This window comes from Eubalaena glacialis, chromosome 17 (assembly GCF_028564815.1).
Source record: "Eubalaena glacialis isolate mEubGla1 chromosome 17, mEubGla1.1.hap2.+ XY, whole genome shotgun sequence".
In the NCBI taxonomy this organism is placed as follows: Eukaryota; Metazoa; Chordata; class Mammalia; order Artiodactyla; family Balaenidae; genus Eubalaena; species Eubalaena glacialis.
In genome coordinates this window covers 16,096,783-16,118,374 of record NC_083732.1, presented here as the reverse complement: position 1 = coordinate 16,118,374, position 21,592 = coordinate 16,096,783, and the positions used below count along the sequence as shown (strand labels likewise).

The 21,592-nt window shown below is 37.3% G+C and overlaps 1 protein-coding gene across 1 annotated transcript in view; it reads left to right on the top strand.

Moving 5' to 3' along the window:
* LACTB2 (lactamase beta 2) overlaps positions 1 to 20,035 on the top strand; it is a 32,708-nt gene extending 12,673 nt beyond the window's left edge. Inside the window, exons 4-7 of the mRNA XM_061171702.1 lie at positions 12,509 to 12,687; positions 14,616 to 14,764; positions 18,067 to 18,148; positions 18,810 to 20,035. Of these exons, the coding sequence (XP_061027685.1) occupies positions 12,509 to 12,687; positions 14,616 to 14,764; positions 18,067 to 18,148; positions 18,810 to 18,853 (454 nt within the window). The 3' untranslated portion in view covers positions 18,854 to 20,035. The remainder of the gene's footprint in view (positions 1 to 12,508; positions 12,688 to 14,615; positions 14,765 to 18,066; positions 18,149 to 18,809) is intronic.
* Positions 20,036 to 21,592: the final 1,557 nt, after the last annotated feature.

Below are 21,592 nucleotides of genomic sequence, written 5' to 3'. Positions count from 1 at the left end.
TTTTGTATTAAATTGTATTGTAAGTTTTTTTGTATGTAAGTACCTGAAAAGGTAATCAACTCCTTAGCTTCACAATATAAGTTAATTCTAGTCGCTATGGTCAACCAACCCAGAAATGCATAATGGCTCAAACATGAAAGAAGTTTACTTCTCAGTCACATAAAGTCCAAAATGGGGTGCTGACTACTGAGTGACCCTCCTGTAAGTGAGGTTTCAGGCTCCGTGCATCTTGTGATTCCATTAACGTCACTCCTTGGCTTCCGAGGTCGCCGTGCTCACCTCCATCAACCCAGCGGGTGGAGAAGGAGCATGAAAGGGATCTTACCTGGAAGGTTTTCACAGACCCGGCCATCTCTGCATTGGCTATAAATTCAGTCCTGCGCCACTCCTGACTGTGCAGAGACAGGAAAATAGAGCTTAACTTCGTGCCCAGGAAAAAGAGGGAATAGGTTTGATGACAAGCTAGCCACTCTGACACAGGCAGGTCCCAGATTCATCTTTAGATCCTCAGTCCCTGGCACTTAGGAGGTAATGGGTATTTATCCTACACATAGTAAATTTACTAGCTCCAAAGAGGCGAGTAGATGAACAGAAGAATGAGAAAGAGAAAATGAAGTCATGGGTATCCATGCCACCTTTCAAACCAGCGTTCTCTTTTTTTCAGTATGCAGTGATTGACAGAATTTAATTCATAAACCAACTAATTTCTGGGAATGTTCTTTAAATGCTCTTGTTGAAAATATGATAGTATCTCGTATAATTTGCTCATGGTACCAAAGGAAAACAAACATCATATAGCTGCTACTTCCAAAAGTATTCGGTATTCTCGGACAATACAGAATTTCGCCCATCACACACCAGCCCTAGTGAAAATGAAAGGGGTCGAGACAGTAGGTGGTTCCTTGAGTCTTCTGTCTCAAAGGCGTGGGTATCACAGTACTGGTTTATCAGTTATCACAGAATTATGGATCTATACCTAATTGCAGATTAAGAATATTCAGTCCTTGGAAGTTACTGCCACCCATCTGCCATGAACAGACCACATACTTTAAGCTTTTTATTAGAGTATTCAAACAGAAAAGCGTACCTATCATCCGTGTGCAACGACGAATTGTTACAAACTGAACAAACCCTATGAGCAGCACGCAGATCAAGAAACAACAATATGGTGTAGATACAGAGAACAGAGTAGTGGTTACCAGAGGGGAAGTGGGGGGCTGAAATGGGTAAAGGGGATCAACCGTACCGTGACGATGGAAAATAAATTGTTGGTGGTGAGCATATTGTAGGGTATATTGAAGTAGAAATACAATGTTGTACACATGAAACATATGTAATGTTATAAATCAATGTTACCTCAATTAAAGAAAAAAAAGATTTTTTTTAACCTAAAAAAAAGTAGGAAACAGTATCAGTGCCCCGAAGCCTCCCACATCTTGCTTCCCGTCACCACCCCCTCTCAGTGGAATACTGTCTCAGATTCATGGAGTGAATTGATGCCAAGGAGCTCCATATTATCTGAATTCTATTTAAGTTTTGTTTTACTGCATTCTGATTAAGATAAAGTATGAGAACCTATCTATTTTAAGATTTGGGAGGAAAACTAATACAGAGAATCAAAAAAGTAAACTCACTTTTTTAAGAAGACTTTGTAAATAATATTTTCCCAAAATATGAATTCTAATTATGCTAAAATCTGAATAAAACATTTAATTTACTGATGACCGTGGCTTCCAATTTCCATTTTTATCAAGTCAGTAAAACCCAATTATTTTAAATATTAACAAGAAGACTCATTGTTAAGCAAAAGTTCTATAAGAAGAAGGTTAAAATTTACTAAGTCTCCAAGTATTTGATGACCAGTTGATCTTTTCTGCTTGCCAATTTTGAAAAAAAAAAAATACAACAGAGAGATAATATCCACCAAGAACCCTTTAGTAAATAGTAGAAAGTTAGCAAGGTTTTTCAGTAAGGATTTGATTCTGGATGTAACTTTCAGGAATTTTCTAGTGAACTAAGTTTAATTTCTCAGAGAAAAATCAGTCCAACAGCTTTTGTTGACTGTTCTAAATTTTCTAAGACAGCCATCGTTATAAAGTCTGTCTGTCACAGAAGTGGCAGAACTAGATCAGTGCTCTACCTGATGCATGGGAAGGCCACCACTGCAGTTCCTCGGATCTTTCCTAAAGCACCTCTGATGTCATTTCCTTTTCCCCTCCTGCCTATGTGAAGAGAATTTTAACACAGTTTTTATGCAAGTTAAAGCATTAGCCACGCAGGTGACTGAAGAATTGGAATTTCTGATCCGCTGATTTAAGAAATCTTACTGCCTTCAGCCTGGAAAATATCAAAGAAAGCCATAACTGAGCTCTGGCGTGGAGAGTGGGAGGGGAATAAAGGAGGCGTTGCAGGCACATTGACGGATAAGGCAATTTGCAGACCCTGAAAAAGAATGGTTCTCCAAATGAGTTTTTGTAGATTTAAAAAAAAAAAAAAAAAAAGATTGGGTTCTGCCGATAAATGCATTCTATGTATGATTGTTCATAGGGTTAGCTATAAGATAGGATACACACCCACACCTACATATTTTTTTCCATGATGGTTTGATTTACATGTAATATGATTCAGCTAATATCCGTCATCTCATATAGATACAATAAAAAGAAAAAACAATTTTCTCCTTGTGATGAGAACTCTTAGGATTTATTCTCTTAACTTTTTTACATATCATACAGCAGTGCTAATTATAGTCATCATGTTGTACATTATATGCCTGGTACTTACATTATAATTGGAAATCTGTACCTTTTGACTACTTTCCTCCAGTTGCTTCTCCCCTCACCAAGAACGTTACTGAACAACCTATTCACCATTTTGTTCCACTACCTTCTGCCACTTTTGAGGCAACTTCGTAATTCCATCTTCCCAAAACTTTTTATTTTTTTGAGCAAAGAACTGTACCAGGTGCCGTTTATAGTCTTCCAGGGAATTGAAATTTTTTTCCATTAAGAGAATTTTATAAAGACTGAAATAAATGGAAATCTGAAGGTGCAATGTCTGGTGAATACAGCAGATGAATCAGAACTTCCCAGCCAATCTGTAACAGTTTTTGCCTGGTCATCAAATAAACATGCAGTCTTGCGTTATCCTGATGGAAGATTATGCGTTTTCTGTTGACTAATTCCGGATGCTTTTCATCAAGTGCTGCTTTCAGTTGGTCTAATTGGGAGCAGTACTTGTTGGAATTAATCGTTTGGCTTTCCAGAAGGAGCTCATAACAGAGGACTCCTTTCCAATCCCACCACATACACAACATCACCTTCTTTGGATGAAGACCTGCCTTTGGTGTGATTGGTGGTGGTTAATTTCACTTGCCCCACAATCTCTTCCGTTCCACATTATTGTACAGTATCCGCTTTTCATCGCCTGTCACAATTTGTTTTAAAAACAGAACGTTTTCGTTACATTTCAGTAGAGAATCGTGTGCAGAAATACGGTCAAGAAATTTTTTTCGCTTAACATATGTGGAACCCAAACATCAAAGCGATGAACATAACCAAGCTGGTGCAAATGATTTTCAATGATTGATTTGGATATTTTGAGTATGTCAGCCATCTCCCGCGTGGTATAGTGTTGATTGTTCTCAATTAATGTCTCTATTTGATCGCTATCAACTTCAACTGGTCTACCCGGCTGTGGAGCATCGTCCAGTGAGAAATCTCCAGCACGAAACTTCGCAAACCGCTTTTGACACATTCGATCAGTCACAGCACCTTCTCCATACACTGCACAAATCTTTATTTGCGTTTCAGTTGCATTTTTACCTTTCTTGAAATGGTAAAGCATAATATGCCGAAAATGTTGCTTTTTTTCTTCCATCTTCAATATTAAAATGGCTACACAAAAATTCACCAATTTCGATAAGTTTTTTCTTAATGCATGCTGCTATGACAGCTATCACAATACAGTCTAACAAAATTGTTTTGAATGAAGTTAAAGACAACTAAGTGCTACTAGTGCTATCTTATGGAAAAAACTAACGAACTTTTTGCCCAACCCAGTAATTTGCATTTCCCTGGTGGCTAGTAATGTTGAGCATCTTTTCATGTCCCTGTTGGTCTTTCATGTATCTTCATCGGAAAAATGTCTGTTCAGGTCTTTGGTCATTTTTTAAATTGGGGGGTTTTTTTGCTATTGAGTTGTATGAGTTCTTTATATATTTTGGACCGTAACTCCTTATCAGATACATGCTTTGCAAAATTTTTTCCCATTCTGTAGATTGTCTTCACATATTTTTATAGTTGCTGGAACTATACTTCCTGGAATCATTTTCATATAACATCGAATACTTTCATTAACAGGTTGCAGCAGGTTAAATCAGACAAGAGATGATTTCTAACATCTCTTTAATATTTGCCCTTGGAGCAACTATAAAATCGTAATTGTCTGCAATATATAAAGCATACACTTAGAAACCACAAAAGCATAATAGTTCTTTTTTTTTTTTTCCTTTTTTTTAAACATCTTTATTGAAGTATAATTGCTTTACAATGGTGTGCTAGCTTCTGCTTTACAACAAAGTGAATCAGTTACACATATACATATGTTGCCATATCTCTTCCCTCTTGCATCTCCCTCCCTAGCATAATAGTTCTTAATGTCAGTTCTTAATGCCTCTCAAGAATAATTGTTCCCATTACACTAGTGTCTTATGTTTTTGTACCTTATATCTATTACATTTTTGGCAGATTTTTAAAAGACTTTACATTTCAATATTTAATATTAAAGGATTTGATTTTTTTGGCAAAGGAGAAACCTTCTAAGTTGTAGTCATTTCAATTTTTTTTAATAGATTTATTTATTTTTATTTTATTTTTGGCTGCATTGGGTCTTCGTTGCTGCGCACGGGCTTCCTCTAGTTGTGGTGAGCAGGGGCTACTCTTCATTGTGGTGTGTGGGCTCCTCATTGCGGTGGCTTCTCTTGCTGTGGAGCACAGGCTGTAGGCGTGCAGACTTCAGTAGTTGTGGCACGTGGGCTCAGTAGTTGTGGCTCGCAGGCTCTAGAGTGCAGGCTCAGTAGTTGTGGCGCACGGGCTTAGTTGATCTGCGGCATGTGGGATCTTCCCGGACCAGGGCTCGAATCTGTGTCCCCTGCATTGGCAAGCGGATTCTTAACCACTGCACCACCAGGGAAGCCCTCAGTTTTCTTACATGCTGTTATTTAAGAGTTGAATTTTGTCAAATGTCTTTGCAGTGTCTAGGGAGATGATCTTACCAGCTTTCTCCATAGCTTTATTATTATTTTCAGGGATCTTATAATATTGAAACACCCTTGCATTTTTTGAATAAACTTTATTTGGTCATGATGTTATTATTTTTAAGTTTGCTTTTGAATTCTATTTGTTAATATTTTAGTTAATATTTTTATAACAATATTCATTAGTGAGATTGGGTGGTAGTTTTTTTGTGCAGCCTTTATCAGTTTTGGGAGTCATACATTTTCCTTCTTTTTCTATGCTCTGGGGTAGATTGTAGTGAAATTATCTGACTTTTAAATGTTTGTTAGAGTTAGCCCGTGAAAATACTGAGAGCCTTTAGTTGCTAATGATAATTACACATCTTTTTAGTGAAGCTTTATTGCTGCTTACTAGTAATATGGTCCTGTGAGTTAAGCTTAATGCATATAATTTAAGCTTATTTGTGTACTTTTTATGGATTCTCTTTTTAATACAAGAGTAGGCTTTAAAAAGTTACGTAATCTCACTTACCTTGTTGAAGGTTTACTTATCATTATGACTTCCAGAATCTAAAAACCAAATTTGAGGGACTTCCCTGGCGGTCCAGCGGTTAACACTCTTCACTGCCAATGCAGGGGACGCAGGTTCAATCCCTGGTCAGGGAACTAGGATCCCACATGCCGCATGGCACAGCCAAAAAAATTTTTTTAATTTTTTTAAATAAAAACCAAACTTGAAAATACATTTGGATCATTAGGTAGGCTTATCAAGGTCTTGAGGAAGAGAGGCGCACAGAATTACCTTTAATGGTATGGCTTTGTTGGGCAGAAAAATACAGTTGCTCATTGATATCTTCTCTCACCTGTTTTGTTCTGTTTCATTTACTAAAACCCCTATTATTTTGTTAGAACTCTTAGACTCGTCCTTTAAATTTTTTTTCTCCTATTTTCTATCTTTTTGCCTGTTTGCTGTACTTTCTGGGAGGTTTTTATCAGCTTTATCTCCTAATCCTATTTTTTCATTCTTCTTCTCACATTTTTAACTTTCAGGAGCTCTTTTTGCCCCCTAAATGCTCCTTTCATACTATCCTTTCTTGTTTCATAGTTGCAACTTCTTATCTCTCTGAGGCCATTACAGTTTTTTGTGGGGCTGTTTTTCTTGGGGCTATTGAGGGGAGGTTTGTGGGGGTTTTTGGAAATTTTCTTCCTTATAATTTGTGGCCTACAAACTAGTTTGTTTTTATTTTCTCTCCTCAGTGTGAAAGGCTTTCTTCAGATGCATAGTGATGTGGTATTTACTGATGTCTTCTAAGGGAGACCTCAGAGCTATTTGGGAGCTCTGAAAATGTGAGGAGGGCTTCTGTAGGTTGTGAGCCTTACTGTAGGGTCATCTAGATGAATTGTTTAGTTGGGGAACCTCCAACATTGGAATCTTAGAGTCTTTCTTCCTGAGCTGGTAAAATTCCCAGAAAAGACTCTTCTAATCTTCATGTTGGATAAAGGCCTGGCTGCCAGCATTACAGGAGCTAAGTGTGGAAAGAAGGCTTGGGGATCTGCGTATATTCACACAGTCTTCCTGTTTTCAGGATGATGCCACTACCTCTATCTGTGCCTGTGTTTTACCCTCTTCAAAGATTAAATCTCCAGTTTTTTCCCTTAGTGGGGTTGGGGTGCTTGTCAAGGTGCTCAAAACGGGAAGAGAATCTAAAGATCTGAACGTTTGTTAGATACACTCTCAACCAATCCTTGTTTTGGCCTCCGCTCTCCACTTCACCCTCTGCTTCTGCATTCCTGGTGCCCCACGTCCTGAGACTGGAGAATTCTGCAGTGTAAATCTGGTTGGGTCTCAGCTTTCACCACTGCCAGTGTAGACTTCAGTATTTTCATGTCTGATAAGTCACTTCTCACTCATCTGTCTTTTTTCTAGCTTCTAAAATTGTGTTGATATGGTCCATTCTCCTCACCCCTGTGGATTTATGCCGTTTTTCAAATATCCCTTTATGGTAATTTTATTGATGTTTTAGGAGGAAAACAAAAGATGCAGGTGTTCAATCCAGTCTTTAACCAGAAACACACTTTCAATTCCTAAATAGTGAATCCAAACATGCAATTATATTTGCCCTGTCTTCCCCCCAAAAAATCCATCATTGAGAAAATTTATTTAAAGTATTCCAAGCACATAAAAATCCAATACTATTTAGAATCGGCAAAGAGAAGGATAATTAACCTCTCAAAGTAAATAAAATATAATTTAAACCTTATTCCATCAGACATTTATTGCTATCTCCTGTGATTCGATTATCTAGAATGTAAAAAGAATGTGAAATGGAGACATTAATGCTACCCACCCCATACTAGTAGAAGGATTAAGTGTGTAATGCCTGTAAATCCCTGAAGTCAGTGCCTGGCATGTGGAAAGCAATATATTAATATTAGCTACTACTAAGTATTAAGCACTGGGAATACAAAGATGAGAATACGACAGGAGTCCTGCCTTTTAGGAGTTCATAGCCTTATGAGGTAGAATGGTAAACAAACAAGAAAACACTGTGAAACCTGCAATAATAGAAGTAAAATTCAAAGTATAGGAGTAATAACAGAAAAAAATGACCAGTACAGAGGGTTGTCCATATGTGGCTGAGAAATCAAGAGCTCTGCAGAACAAATTACTTAGACTTAGTTCTTTTTCTTTTTTTTTTTATTTTTATTTTTATTTTTTTGGCTGTGTTGGGTCCTCGTTGCTGCACACAGGCTTTCTTTTAGTTGCGGCGAGCGGGGGCTACTCTTCGTTGTGGTGCGTCGGCTTCTCATTGCGGTGGCTTCTCTTGTTTCAGAGTATGGGCTCTAGGCACGAGGGCTTCAGTAGTTGTGGCACGTGGGCTCAGTAGTTGTGGCTTGCAGGCTCTAGGGCACAGGCTCAGTAGTTGTGGCACACAGGCTTAGTTGCTCCACGGCATGTGGGATCTTCCCCGACCAGGGCTCGAACCTGTGTCCCCTGCATTGGCTGGCGGATTCTTAACCACTGTGCCACCAGGGAAGCCCCCTAGACTTAGTTCTTTATCTGGCTTATTATTGGTATAGTCATAAACCTTCATGTAGGAAATTCCCTGGCGGTCCAGTAGTTAAGACTCTGGGCTTCCACTGCAGGGGCACAGGTTCAATCCCTGCTTGGGGGACTAAGATCCCACATGCTGCACGGCGCGGGCGAAGAAAAAAAAACAAAAAAAAACTTCATGTAAATATAAATAGGAATTATTGAAATAAAAATATTTGTCATGCTTTAAAAGTATTTATTATCATAGTTTTATTTATCAACAAAAACTGAAAGTTGGAGGAGAGGACAAAGGAAATAAAAGTATGTTAAATTTTTTATCTTATATAGGATGAAATCAATGAAAACCGCTTTGTTCTTTTTTTTATATGTAAATTTATTTCATTTATTTATTTTTGGCTGCATTGGGTCTTTGTTGCTGTGCGCGGGCTTTCTCTAGTTGCAGCGAGCGGGGGCTACTCTTCGTTGCGATGCTCAGGCGTCTCACTGCGATGGCTTCTCTTGTTGTGGAGCACGGGCTCTAGGCGCACGGGCTTCAGTAGTTGTGGCTCGCGGGCTCTAGAGTACAGGCTCAGTAGTTGTGGTGCACGGGCTTAGTTGCTCCACGGCATGTGGGATCTTCCCGGACCAGGGCTCAAACCCATGTCCCCTGCATTGGCAGGCAGATTCTTAACCAGTGTGCCACCAGCGAAGCCCCTGCTTTGTTCTTAAAATTTTTAACAAGAAAGAAAAAATAATGTTTCTTTTAAACTTTTAGATAACCACTACTAAAATAAAATATTTACCATTTATTAAGCATGTAACTTTGTGCCATATACTATGCTAAGCACTTAAATGCTTGTCTTGAATCTCCCAGCAGTCCTTTAAGACACATGTATTCACATTTCAATGAAAAACTGACATTAAGAGAAGTTAATTTGCCCAGTTTTCTTACATCTACTTAAGTGTATGTATCTTACAAATCACTAGAAAAAAAAAAAGACGAAAGAAAATGCAGTCCATATAACCTAAAGTAACAGCAAGGAAGTCAAAAAACCAGAAATCATGAATGTTAATGACTGAAGTGAGTAAGACATATTCATTATGGGGGAAGGAGAGAAGGGCAATGTAAATAGGAAAACTACTCTGTTAAAAAAAACTCTGAGACCAAATCAAAAAATAACAAAAGCACCATTTTTAAGGATGCTCATTCAGTGTTACTGATGGAGGAAAACTGCCCACAATAGGAAACTAAATGAATTGTGATTCATGCATATAGTGAAATACTATGCAATCATTAAAAATCATGTTTTAGAAAAATATTTAATGATGTAGGAAAATACAATATAGTAAGCAAAAAATTCAAAAATCAGGTATTAACATGACAGTTTTGTTTTTAAGATATAAATATGCAAAGAATCCAAAAATATATATCCTTAAAAGCATATGATCCAGTAACTCCAATTCCGGGTACATATCCAGAGGAAACGAAATCATTATGTTGAAGGGATATCTGTACCCCGTGTTCATCACAGTACTATTTATAATAGCCAAGACATGGAAACAACCTCAGTGTCTACTGACAGATGAATGGTGGTCCAGTGGGTAAGACTCTGTGCTCCCAGTGTAGGGCGCCCGGGTTTGATCCCTGGTCAGGCAACGAGATCCCGCATGCATGCTGCAACTAAGGAGTCCGCATGTCACAACGAAGATTCCGTGTGCTGCAACTAAGACCCCGCACAGCCAAAATAAATAAATATTAAAAAAAAAAAAAGTTGTGGTGTGTACATATATGTAATATATATGAATATTATTGAGCCATAAAAAAGAAGGAAATCCTGCCATTTGCAACAACATGGGCAGATCTTGACAAGGGCCTTAACGCTAAGTGAAATAAGTCAGACCGAGAAAGACAAATACTGTATGATCTCACACGTGGAATCTGTAAAAACCAAACGCAGAGAGACAGAACAGATGGGTAGTTGTGGGCAGTGGGGACGTACCTAATGTCAGCTTGTCCCACTGCTGATGGTATGAAGTTTGGTCGCTTGGTTGACATGATGACCCCAGCTCTCTTCATGGTTAAGGTTACTTTCCCCTTAAAATTCGTAATCTGATTATTTGAGATTTTGTGAATGTCCTGCTTCCCAACAATCTTCCATCCGGTGGTTTTAGCATCTATTGATGATACTTGCCTTAATCAATTAATACACTGAAGGTGGCAAAACTGTGACTTTTATTCTATTATTTCTTCCACTTTCTTTTTTTTTCTTTATTTGCTGACATTCCTCTTAAAGAAGAGATTCTCTCCTCCTTTCTTGAGTTATTACTCCAAACTTATACGTATTTTTTAAATTCAGTGCTTCTTTGTCCTTTAGACGTAGCTCCCTTAATCTTTGAGCACTTCCTTACTATCTGACACAGAGTGTCTCGATGTCACATTTTACTTTCCCTGCCTAAGACCTGAAGCCAGCTATGTCTGTAGGAAGCCCTGGTTCCTTAGAGTGGGAAATGGTATTTAGAAACAAAGAACTGAGTGTGAGGTGAGCTCATTACTATTGGAGTATCATTGCTTCTGGGCCTCATTATAGACAGAGCTAGAAAAAAAATGAAATGATGAATTCATGATTCCTCAATTCAAATAAAAAACAACCCAAGGGAGGGAGACGCAAGAGGGAAGAGATATGGGGACATATATATATGTATAACTGATTCACTTTGTTATAAAGCAGAAACTAACACACCATTGTAAAGCAATTATACTCCAATAAAGATGTTAAAAAAAAAACAAAACCCAAAACCTTAATTCCATCATTTCATATATATTTTTCCCTTATCCCACGGTGAAAACCTTGGTTCTCCACATCAATTTATTTACTTGCCTGTACTGTCATACAGTGAACAGATTCATTTCAGAAACACAATAATCAATAACACTGCCAACAATAAGCCTATTAAATAAAGTTCAAGATACCTTTGCAACTTTGTTAATCTTAAGATATATTCTATTAAGGATGTCTTAGTGTTGTATTTATTTATTTATTATTTTAGTGTTGTATTTAAAACTTATTTGAATTAATTTATTACTATGGCTATGTTATTTAGTATACAGTAAGATAAACACTTCTTTTTGTATTCAGTGTTAAGGTTTTATTTTTCTTTTTATTTAATTTTATGTTTAGAATATAAAAAATTTACATAGCTTAAAAGTTAAAACTTTTTAAAAGTTCTAATCAGGGAAGTCTTGCTTGCATCTCTATTCCCTACACCCCACCTGCCTACCCCGTATAGGCAGCTATATTCATACGTTTTTATTTATCCTCCCTGACTTTCTTTTTCCAAATATAAGGAATTCTATACATACATGTTTTTATTTCCCCATCTTTCTGATACAAAAGAGCATACTATGAACACTCTTTTGTGTTTTGCTTTTTATCACTTGACAGTATATTCTGGAAATTACTTCATCTCAATTCATAGAGATCTTTTCATTCTCTTTGATGGCTGCATAGTATTCCATTGTGTGGATGTACCATACTTTATCCATAGTGCCCTATGGGTGGACATCTGGGTTGTTCCTAATATTTTGTCATTACAAATAATGTAATGAATAAGTTGTATGTATTTTTTTGTATTTGTAAAGGTGTATTTTTCAGGGTAAATTTTAGCAGTGGGATTGATAGGTCAGAGGATTAATGCATACGTAATTTTGCTAGAAAATGCCAGATTCCCCTCCATATGGGCTATACCATTTTTTCACTCCCACCAGCAACATATGAAAGCACTTTCTTCTCATAGTCTTACCATAAAGTGTGTGTGTATGTATATACACATATATACATACATATATAGATTTGAAAAAAATGTGTTCTTAAATAATAAGAGCACTATCTGAGTAGTGGAATGATTGGTGATTTTTATCTCCTTCAAGTACTTTCCTTTTCTGTTTTCCAAACTTGTTGTAATCAGTACTTTTTACTTACAAAATAAGAAAGAAGACGTGGCAAAAGTATTAAATTTGCACTTCAGAGTGAGAAATTTGATTTAGCTAAAGGAGAGAATTTTCTGATGATAATTTGCAGTGGGCCACAAGAGAAAAAGGAGCTATTTAAAAAACTTACTGACATCATTTATTCGTGTCTTGTCCAGAGATAAAGACAGAAAATAATTTACTTCTCAAAATTTCTTCTAAGCCTAAGAGTTCATAATTGTTACTATTTCTTCTTTCTTCTTTCAACCAGAGTTATATACACACCTGGCCACACTGATGATCATATGGCCCTACTTTTAGAAGAGGAAAATGCTCTCTTTTCTGGAGATTGCATCCTAGGGGAAGGAACAACCATATTTGAAGACCTCTATGATTATATGAGCTCCCTAAAAGAGTTATTAAAAATCAAAGCTAAAGTTATATATCCAGGTGGGTAATATTATTAATCTAGCAAACCATTTGTGTCAAATGATGAGGAAGATTCATTTTGGTTTGTCTGTGTGTGTTCTTTGTGGTTTCAGCCTTGAAGAGATACATATAAATTTCTTCTTTCTAAATTACACCCCTAAGTCTTGTCTAGCAATACAATTAAAAAGAAGACCGAGAGTTGTATTAATAACTTTTTTAAAAGATATGAGGGTTATTTTTGAACATCTGCATAGCTATTAATAGAACTATTAAACAAATGAAATAAACTTACTGGAACAAGAAAATTTTTTTCATTCTGTAAGCTATCTTCAGTTTTGTTAACTTGATTTCTGTTGTAGACTACATTTTAGCCATGTAACCAGCCTTGGGTAACATTTGATGTCTGAGCTTTAGTTTTTTAAATCACTATATGGAAATATCAATAGCTTCTATATCAACTGTAAAATTGTGTATTTATTTCCGTTCTCCAGAAAAAGAAACCTGTTGTTAGTATATTAGCTATCACTGCCATGCTTTACAATACGAATCTCTCCTCCATCCTAAAAGCTAAGAAAGATACAGTACCCAACAAGAGGCCCCCAGAAGGAAAGAGAGACTCGATTACTTAATTTTTTAAGTCCTTCCAACTTGTTCCTAACCAAAGAGCCATGGAAAGATCTGTAAATACAGTGTCTTCAGTACCTTCATATTCTCTCATGAGTTCCCACTGCTGAGGGGATAGGAAACATACAGTGAGGCTGGGCATTTGGATTAATATTGTGACATAAAAGGAGTGGAGGATGACAGCTATTTTGTAAGAGAAGACAGTAGACATTTGATGCACCCACATTGGAGCAAAGCTAATGAGAGCCTGCCGGGTGCAGGTTCTTGGAGTGTTGGCTTTAGTGAATCCAGTGAACTGGCTTACTGGCACAGCAGGAGCTCATATGTCAGTGATGGTCTGTAGCCATAGCTACCATATATTAAAGCCGCTACCCTACCTGCCAGGTACTGTGCAGGGACCCTCACAGAGCTGTCCTCACAAAAACCCAGAGAAGCAGGTAGCTGAAGAAACAAACTCGGAGATTCATAGACTATCCCAGCCACACAGCTAGTAAATGATGGTCGGTATCCTAAAGCCCGTGCTCTTTACCTAACAGGTTTGTCTGCTTCTGGTATTTTGTTCTCAACCCTCTTGCAGATTTGTGTAATATATTCATTTTCACTGTCTTAAGGAGCGAGTAAATTCCAATATAACTTTATCCGGGTTATCAACATTTCTGAATTGCTAGCCTATACATAAGATTCTTAAAGTTCTCCTGTGGTTCTAGTGAATTTTTAATAGCTCTTGGTCACTTACATGAAGCTACCTTTTACATTCCCCTTTTCAATCTTTGATAAGCATAGTGGTTAAGAGCACAGCGTGGTTAAAAGCTCCTGAATCAGAATCCCAGCTCCACCCCTTCTCAGCTGTGGAACTGTAGGCAGATTATTTACCCTCCCTATGCCTCAGTTTCTGCTGTACAAAGAGGATAATAAAAGTATCAATACCTACTTCATGGGATTCTTGTAAGAATAATGTATATTAAGCATTTAGAGCAATGTCTGGCAAATAATGAACACTCTGTAAATATTACCTGTTGATACTGTTGTGGTTACTGTTTTTATTGCTGTATTTTTATTGTTAAATTTTTATTTTCTAACTTTTAATGAACATAATAATATCTTATATAGATTTTGATATAATTCTCTAATGTTTTTTGGCCTTACATGTAATTTTTAAATCTCTTATTACCTGTATAGTTTTCCAGATAATTCTTATTTGTCGTGTATTTAGTATGCCTTTTCAATATACTATATGAAATATTTTTAAATAGAGTAAATTAACTTCAGTTGTACTTAAAATTTTTTATCTGGTTGAAATCATTTTTGTAATTATTCTGATGCAGGACATGGCCCAGTAATCCATAATGCCGAAGCTAAAATTCTACAATACATTTCTCACAGAAATATCCGAGAACAGCAAATTCTTACATTATTTCATGAGAACTTTGAAAAGTCATTCACAGCAATGGATCTTGTAAAAGTTATTTACAAGGTAATTTTCATTTATCTTCTTTGTTCAAAGCCACAGTTTTAATAGAAGAATCTATTCAGTAGACGATAGATGTGGTAAACTCATCACATCCCAGAGCAGAATGAGTCTGTTAATTTTTTAAGTAATGTCACTCGTATGGATTTGAGACCATCAATCTCAACTTTCTAGAACACAGAAGTTAGACAAACACTGGCCCACAGAACAAAAATAACCATCCTGAGCCATTATTAAGCCTTTTATACTCCACTCTGTAGGGGAGACCATCGCCAACAGCCTGGCAGTTAATCTTTGTTATGGTTTGTGTATTATTCTAGCCATCTTGATGATCTGGTGTCCTGACCGGCAGCAAGTAAGGGGCGATCTGCTAGAGACAGCTACTGGGATAATAGCAGTGAGAAGTAGTAGCAATGCTAACAATAGATTAAAAGGAGAAAGGCCATGAAGAAGAGCATGAGTAGAGTCACTTCGTATAGAGAGGGCCCCTCACTCGGTGGCCTCTGAGCACATCACTGTATGACAGCACTGGGTGGCAATCCTTCAGTATAATTCAGTTTTTCAGCAAATGTTTATTAGATACCTGCTTCGGGGTTAAGAATGGAATAAGATTATCTGGGTTTTAAAACTCCCACTACCATAACCTGTATGGCCATAAGATACCTGAGAGTATAACTAAAGATGAGCTTGAAAAGGAACCTGGGCCAGTTTCAATTAGTAAAGGCCCATAATGTCCCATGGGCCTAATTTACCAAAAACCAGGTATCTCCATGTGCTTTGTTTTAAAAGGGAGGAATGAATGATTAAAAGGGCTGACAATAAAAAGTGCCAGGAGCAAAAGGGCAATGTAAATGTTTAAATTCTGCAAAAGAGTTCATTTCCTCATAATAGTAAAGGTTAGCCACTCTAGACTATACATTGAAACATGGGTAGTTTTTTCTAACCCAAGTACAGACAGCAGAACTCTCTGATAACCCTCACAGATGGGTCATCCAGTGACTATGCAGGCCTCAGAAATGCTGGTTCTGCATTCAGAGATGTGTTCAGAGATGTGTTCACTGCACACATGTGTGAAGCACCTGTCACATATAGAACAGCATTAGTATTGCAGAGACATTTATTCATTCCACAGATGTTTACTGAATGCCTTCATGTGCCACACACTGGACTAGGTGCAGAGACACAGAGATGACTACAGATCCCTGCCCTCAAAGGACTCATAGTTTAGCAAAGACAGACATGTTAAACAGATTCTTGTAATTCTGGCTGTATCATAATAGCTCCCATTTTTGAGCACATTATTATGTGTTAGACACTGTACTAAATGCTTCACATTTACAATTGTAATTTGAAGTACTTAATTTCAAGTACCTTGAATTTTCACTGCATAAAGATACTGTTATTCCAACTTAACAGATTAAAAATAGACTCAAAATGTGTGAGCTAAGTAAGTTTTCCAAGGGCACAAAACTAGCACATGTCACACACTCAAATGTCAGAAGTCAGACACTTAAGTCTTGTGTTTTTCTGTCACACCAAGCTTCCCACAAGGCCCATACACAGTACGTCAGGGCATAAAGGAAAGAGGAGTCACTTCTGCCTGGTGAAGATGCAGGGTAATGAGGCTTGTCCAGAAAAGCTTCAGAAACTTAATTATTGAATCGGATCTTGAAGAAGGAGTAAGGCCAGAGTACAGGAGAAGAGAAGTCATTCTGGACAGAAGGAAAGATGTGTTCAAACACTGGGAGTCACAAAAGCATCGTGTGTGTTTGAAAACCCACAAAGAAAACACATCTGACTGGAGCCCAGAATGTATATTGCAGATGCGCAGGGAGGGGGTCCCAGGAAATGAGGCAAGAAAGGCAGGCATGGCAGGTCAGGGGAAGCCCTTGGTTGCCATGCTAAAAAAATTTGGGCTTCAGCCAATAAGCTGGGAATGACCACCCAAGGATCTTAGGCAGGGAGTCACATAATTAGACCTAGAAAATCACACTGGTGGATATAATATATGGTACTGGAGCTTCAGGGAGTTTGGGGTTGGAGGTTTCTGCTTGGGAATCATTAACACATGATGTTGCGGTGACAAGTTGATCAAGTAAAAAGAGAAGAGAGTCAATGATACAATTCATCATGAACATCAGTATTGAAGAGAAATCGGGGAAGAATATCCAGGATGAAGACGAAATCATAAGAGGTAGAATAACCAAGGGAAAAGAGAAGAGTTCTTCCAAACGGAGAGGCTAGCCAGCTGATTTCAGGTAAAATGAGGACTGAAAAGAATTCTTTGAATTTTGATTAAAATATAATTCAATGATCTTTGCAAAACATTTTCAGGGAGCTGAAAAATGGAGATAGTAAATTTAGTCAAGAAGCTTGACTTCAGGAAAATTCTTATTTAAAGAATATAAGGAGACAAATACTGTATGTTCCCACTTGTAATGTGGAGTCTAAAAAATACAACAAACTAGTGAATATAACAAAAAAAGAAACAGACTCACAGCTATAGAGAACAAATTAGTGGTTACCGGTGGGGAGAGGGAAAGGGGAGGAGCAATAAAAGGGTAGGGGATTAAGAGGTATAAACTGTTATGTATAAAATAAGCTACGAAGATAAATATATTGTACAACACACGGAATAAAGCCAATATCTTATAATAACTAAATGGAGTATAACCTTTAAGAATTGTGAAGCACCATATTATACTTTAATATTGTATATCAAGTATACACTTCAATAAAATTAAAAATATATACATTAGAAAAAAGAATAAAAGGAATATTTATTTTGTTTACCATTCAGATAATAGTTGTCAATATTACATTACTAGCTTGACAAAAATAAAGGAAAAATTGTAAGTTTTAAGGTTGAAACATACATAATTCTAATAAAAATGTGCAAAGACATTATCATGTAACCTAATAAATAGACCATGGGGCCAACTGTCTGTAGAGTCATCAAAACTACCTAGAATAATTTTTATGTTTACTTATTCATTCATTTATAAAATATTGAGTTCCCACTATGTGCCATTTTGCTAAGCACTGGGTATTCAGTAGTGAACAGATGCTGCTACTGTACTGTCTTTATGGAGCTTACAGTCTGTTTTGCCTGTAAGTATATTTCTAATAATATAGTGACTCAAAGCAAGACATATACAAGATGAAACAGTGTTGATTATTACTCTATAAAACTGTATTTGAATTAAGACTGTATTCTTTTGTCTTTTTTCTTTAAAAGTTTCAAAAAGATTAACTCTGTTCTTTTTTAAAAAAGAAATGCTTTACTTTCACTCTCATTTTTCTTTTAGGCTACTCCTGAGCATTTACATAAAATGGCCGAACATAACACCTTGCTTCATTTGAAAAAATTAGAAAAGGAAGGAAAAATATGTAAGTATTCTTCCAAATTTTAGTTCTTTTATTACCAGCACTTAAAATATTTGTTAACAAATGAACTAGTTTCCTTTGAGGAAAAACACCACCCACCAGAGTTCTCCCTTGAATGTCACTATAAGTTGGAGAGACAGTCACTAGGAAGGGTCAGTAGCAAAAGGCCAGGGGATCACAAGTTAGGAACAAAAGCTTCCACAGGAGTAAGAATCTCGCATGGGGGTTCCTAGTCCTCACCCACCAGAATGACAGTCACGGGCATGTAGCGGGAAGAGAGCTTCTCCTCTCCCAGCCCACACGACCATGAAGAATTTTACATGTATCGAGAGAAGATTTGGGAACAGCCAAAGGTCTAGCAGCAGTAAAGGTAGCACACTCAAAGATATTAAAGCAGTAATTCTATAATTGTTCCCTAGTGTTAATCTGTCAAATTAATAATCTTAGAAGTTTGATCCTTAAAAAGCAAGAGGTGCAAAGTTGGACTTTGTGTAGAAGCTTCAGCAACATCTTTATATGTAGCCCCCCAAGAAAAACCCCAACTTTATATTGAGCAACAAAATTATTTTAGGAATTAATGCTTTTTCTAGTTACAAGATAACTTAAAATCTAGTGATTTGCTCATCTTTTGTTAAATTTTTACTCTATAATTTTCTTTCCACAGTTAGCAGCATGGATCCTGAGAAGAAATGGAAAGCTCATCTTTAGTTTCAGCTTAAAGAAAGATTTTGTTGTTTTGTTTTTAGAGAATGGTATGTTTTGTTAATTATTAATTATTTACAGAGAATATAGCGTGTGGAACATTGAAAATAATCCTAGATATACTTTAAAATAACATCATACTTATTCTAAAGTATGTAAATTACATTTTACACCTATAATATTAGCTATTTGTCTCACCTAGGTGTTATAACATTTTACCAAAAATTCAAAATCCAACAGTTTATCCATTTTCAATACATAAAATAAGTTTCTTTTAAAATAATAAAATTTATGTCATTTAAACTGGATATTATTCTTAGAGGTTATTTACCTATTACCAGTGGTCGGTAATAACTGTTTTTTCTAGCTGCTTCAATTAACAGCACATTTCAGTGTAATCCTTCCTTTTCTGCAACCTTTGTCTATATCTGTAGATTACAGGCTTGTTTTCATGTTTCTATCAATTATATCATGTATCAGTTCTATACCTCTGTATCACGTATATTTTCTCATAGTGGCATCCCACAAATGATTCATGTAAATCAACTTCTGGTAATAGAAAAATATTAAATTCCCAATTAAAGTCATTGTATATAAATAATTATTTCTGTAATCCATTAGTACAACCAACTTACTTTCCAAATTTAGGTTTTCATATATAGTCATCAACATATATATGAATTATATACCAAAGTTTTTTAAATTAGAATATTATAGGACAGAATTTTTTATAAGTAGTGTTTTTAAACAGTGGTTAGGGGGCTTCCCTGGTGGTGCAGTGGTTAAGAATCCACCTGCCAGTGCAGGGGACATGAGTTCGAGCCCTGGTCCGGGAAGATCCCACGTGCCGTGGAGCAACTAAGCCCGTGCGCCATGACTACTGAGCCTGCACTCTTAGAGCCCATGAGCCACAACTGCTGAACCCGCGTACCACAACTACGGAAGCCCGTGCGCCTAGAGCCCGTGCTCCGCAACAAGAGAAGCCACGGCAATGAGAAGCCCGCGCACCGCAACGAAGAGCGGCCCCTGCTCGCCGCAACTAGAGAAAACCCGCGCGCAGCAACGAAGACCCAACGCAGCCAAAAATAAATAATTTTTTAAAAAATAGATAAGCAACAAGCATACCTATTTAAAATAAATAGTGGTTAGGTTCTAAGGTAGCCCACCAATGCTTATTTAACCCATAAGGTTGCCAAATGACAATAAAAAAATGAGCTCAGAATCCTGAAAGTATACTTTTTTCTAAAGACTTTTTAAAAATTCTTTAAAAACTTTCTTTAACATCCTTACCTCTTCCTGCCCCTTTTCCAAAGGCCCCTAGAATTTTCATACCATTCTAAACTCTGGAGACCTGTTGTGTTCCTGAAACCATTCCATATTACAAAATGACTGTGAACTCAACAACAAAAAACAACCCAATTCAAAAATGGGCAAAGGACTTGATAAGACATTTGTCCCAAGAAGATAGGCAAATGGCCAATAAGCACATGAAAAGATGCTCAACATCTCTAATCATGAGGGAAATGCAAATTAAAACCACAACGAATTAGGGCACAGGGATGAGAAGGGCATTCTGAACTGGGGGAATCGCATACACAAAGCTGTGGAACCATTATCTTTCTAAGGTACCATGGCACACTTTAAGCTGCAGGTGGATCTGTTGAAAGAGGGGTGATGAGGGAAGGTTATTAAACTTGGTTCTTGAATGAGTGTAGGCAACTGAGCTTTATCAAAAACAATGGCATCCACCAAGTATCTGCTTTGTGTGGGTACTGGGCCAGACACTGGGGATACAAAGGGGAACAAAATAGCATCTCTGCTCTCAAAAGAAGCTCATCTGGTTGTGGAGACACACAATATGCAGTAGCAGTAAGTTTGTTTGGAGTAAAGGAAGTGTGTAACCTGGTTGGGTTACAGAAAGCTGCTTAGAGGAGGAGCCTAAGCCCAGTCTTGAAAGACAAGTCAGTGGCAGCCAGGTGACGAAGTTAGGGCTATCTGTTTGGGAGATGAGAAGATTGTTCTAGTTGGAAGAAATAGTGTATGCACATAAACAGAGAGGTGGCAAAGCATCACGTGGTTGGGGAACTAATTTATGTGACCAAACTACACTGTATAGTATTTGTGGGTTGAGGTCATAAGGATAAGAAGCATCTCATGGGAACACAAACTCACAGGAACCAGTGTGCTGTCATCCAGCCACACAGGATGGATATACACAATTTAGCAATTGGAAAGCAGGTGGTGGTCCGGGACAGGACTAGTATTATTTTGTTGTCTCCTCAACAGTGAGTTTGTCCCCGACCGTGATGGTAATTTTGCTCCCCTTTTTGTTTCCATCACTCCAGCCAATTACTTTACCCCCATTCAATACACCCAGAGATTGTGGATTACTCATTACTTCTGCTTACTCATTTTCTATTTACTCAAAAGAGTTTTTGCATTCTCCTTATCATCACCTCTGCCCTCTCCCTGTAATACTTTAGCTTCTGTGTTGCAACCACTGAGTAGCTCTCTAGGTGTCTCAGATTCAAATCTCCTCATACAAGAGGACCTGACTGGTGTAATTAATCTTCTATATCCCTTTTGGAGAGCTCTCCCGCCATCCTGTCCTATATGTTACTGACCAGCCCTTATGGTAACTGCTCTAGACCAATCATCTGGGACCAGAAGGGTCCCAGGAAATTTTATCAGAAGGGTACCCCATTTGACAGAGGCAGTACACAGGGTAAGCATTCTGAGATGGCC